This window comes from Phytophthora parasitica (assembly GCF_000247585.1).
Source record: "Phytophthora parasitica INRA-310 unplaced genomic scaffold supercont2.191, whole genome shotgun sequence".
Taxonomy (NCBI): Eukaryota; Oomycota; class Peronosporomycetes; order Peronosporales; family Peronosporaceae; genus Phytophthora; species Phytophthora nicotianae.
The window spans coordinates 22-697 of NW_008649177.1; the positions used below are offsets into that span (position 1 = coordinate 22).

At 58.0% G+C, this 676-nt stretch overlaps 1 protein-coding gene across 1 annotated transcript; it reads right to left on the reverse strand.

Moving 5' to 3' along the window:
- Nucleotides 1-454: 454 nt before the first annotated feature.
- PPTG_24728 (hypothetical protein) lies at nt 455-649 on the reverse strand (the record flags this gene model as incomplete). Its single annotated transcript, XM_008918365.1, has 1 exon — nt 455-649. The coding sequence occupies one exon, from the start codon at nt 647-649 to the stop codon at nt 455-457; it is 195 nt and encodes a 64-aa protein (XP_008916613.1).
- Between the last annotated feature and the right edge of the window lie 27 nt (nt 650-676).

The following is a 676-nucleotide window of genomic DNA, read 5'->3' on the forward strand; positions in this document are numbered from 1 at the left end:
CATCTGCGGAGACTCCAATTTGGTGATACGGCAGGTGCGAGGCGAGATAAAGTGCAAGGCGCCAGGCCTGACCCCTCTTCGTCGACGGGCGTTGGATCGACTGAGAACGTGGCCGGCCCACGTGTTTTTGCACGTCAAGCGAGACTGGAATCAGAGCGCAGACAGGTTAGCCAACACTGCGCACATCAGCAAGAAGGCACAGTGGTTACCGCGGAAGCAGACCACGACGACTTGGTTGTCCTCCACCGACTCCAGGAGCTCCTGCTCCCGAAAGACGAAGGTCTGTCGTCCGGATGGCCGCGACGACTCATCGCGAACACGATTGAAGAACTCGGTGGAAGTGCTACAACTAGATGTGGTTCAACGCATCAGGACGGGCCGAATTTTGCGAGCGTAGAACGAGGAGAAGTGTATCGTAAACTTCATAGCGTACCTGTCAGGCGACTTGGAGATCCTAGATGCTGGCGGAGCGCGAGCTTGCGGCAAAATCGCGGACGACTACGAAGTGGATGACGGCGGGCTGCTCCTCTATTGCCCACGCGCAGGAAGAGACGACGGCGACCACGATCGGCTGGCGAAGCTGGTGGTGCCGGAAGACCTGCAGCAAGATGTACTTCACCATTATCATACGAGCCTGGAAGGAGGGCATCAAGGGGTCGGAAGAACGTACCAGCGG